General features: G+C 44.9%; 1 protein-coding gene across 1 annotated transcript in view; it reads left to right on the top strand.

Moving 5' to 3' along the window:
- The window catches only part of LOC101850650 (extended synaptotagmin-2), a gene marked incomplete in the record, with an annotated part of 53,555 nt that overhangs the window by 17,193 nt on the left and 35,009 nt on the right, over window positions 1-1,353 (top strand). Inside the window, 2 exon segments of the mRNA XM_013082863.2 lie at window positions 157-256; window positions 1,119-1,225. Of these exon segments, the coding sequence (XP_012938317.1) occupies window positions 157-256; window positions 1,119-1,225 (207 nt within the window).

The raw sequence follows: 1,353 nt of genomic DNA, 5'->3' as shown, positions 1-1,353 counted from the left end.
TTGCTGTTGTCATTATCATTTATTGTTTTTATCATCATTATTATTATTTCTGTTGTCATTATTATTATTATTGTTGTGTCTTTATTATTATTATTGTTGTTGTCATTATTATTATTATTATTGTTGTTGTCATGTTTATTATGGTCTGGTGCACAGGGCGTGGTTCGGATCTGCGTGTTGGAAGCCAAGGATCTGAAGAAAGCCGACATTGGACTGACCGGGAAGGGGAAGTCTGACCCATATGTGGCCGTCAAAGGTGAGATGGCGGGTGGTTGGTGGGTGTCACTGGTGAGGTGGCGGGTGGTTGGTGGGTGTTTTTGGTGGGTGTCACTACTGAAGTTGTGAGTGATTGGTGGGTGTCTTTGATGAGGTGGTGGACGGTTGGAGGGTGTCGCTGGTGAGGTGATGGGTGGTTGGAGGGTGTCAATTAGAAGGGAAATTCAGACCCCTTATGTGGCGGTCAATTTCTCCTTGTTCCTCCTCATCTGTGGATGGTTGGCGGGTTCTCTGGTGTGGTTTCCTCCTTCTTTCCTATCCAACATCTATCATCCTTTTCTCTTCTCCTTCTTTTCTTTGTATGTTACTCTCGAGCAGCACCTCTTATCTTAGGCACTTATATGACCTAATTGTGCTGCAAGTGCCGTAAAACTTTTACTCAACCTCATCTGTCTATCCCCTATGTTAGAATTTTTTATTCCTCTTTTTTTTTTCCTTCTTATACCTCCTTATTCCTCGACATTTGTCTATCCCCAGTGGTAAGATTTTCTTATTCCTGTTTTTATTTCCTTCTTATACCTCCTTATCCCTCCTGATTCCTCCCCATCTGTCTGTCCCCAGTGTAAGAAATTCTTATTCCTCTTTTTTTCCTCCTTATACCTCCTTATTCCTCCCCCATCTGTCCGTTCCCAGTGTAAGAATTTCTTCTTTTCTTCTTTTTTCCTTCTTATACCTCCTTATTCCTCAGCATCTGTCCATCCCCAGTGTAAGAAATTCTTACTCCTCCTTTTTTTTTACTCCTTATGCGCCCCCATCTGTATGTTCCCAGTGTAAAATTTTCTTATTCCTCTTTTTTCTCCTCCTTATACCTCCTTATTCCTCCCCCATCTGTCCATCCCCAGTGGGAGCAAAGACAGAAAAGACCAAAGTGGTGAACAACACGGTGAGCCCCGTGTGGAACGAGACGTTTGAGATGATAGTGGACGCGGCTGACGGCCAGTTCCTGTACATGGACGTGTTTGACGAGGACCCGGGCAGTAAGGATGACTTCTTGGGCAGGTGAGAGGGAGGGAGAGGGCGGGTGAGAGAGAGAGGAGGGGAGGGAGGGATGATAGTGGACGCGGCTGACGGCCAGTT

The sequence above is a fragment of the Aplysia californica genome, unplaced genomic scaffold (genome assembly GCF_000002075.1).
Source record: "Aplysia californica isolate F4 #8 unplaced genomic scaffold, AplCal3.0 scaffold00196, whole genome shotgun sequence".
NCBI lineage: Eukaryota > Metazoa > Mollusca > Gastropoda > Aplysiida > Aplysiidae > Aplysia > Aplysia californica.
Note: the sequence above shows the minus strand (reverse complement) of the source record. Positions and strands in the feature narration are given on the sequence as shown.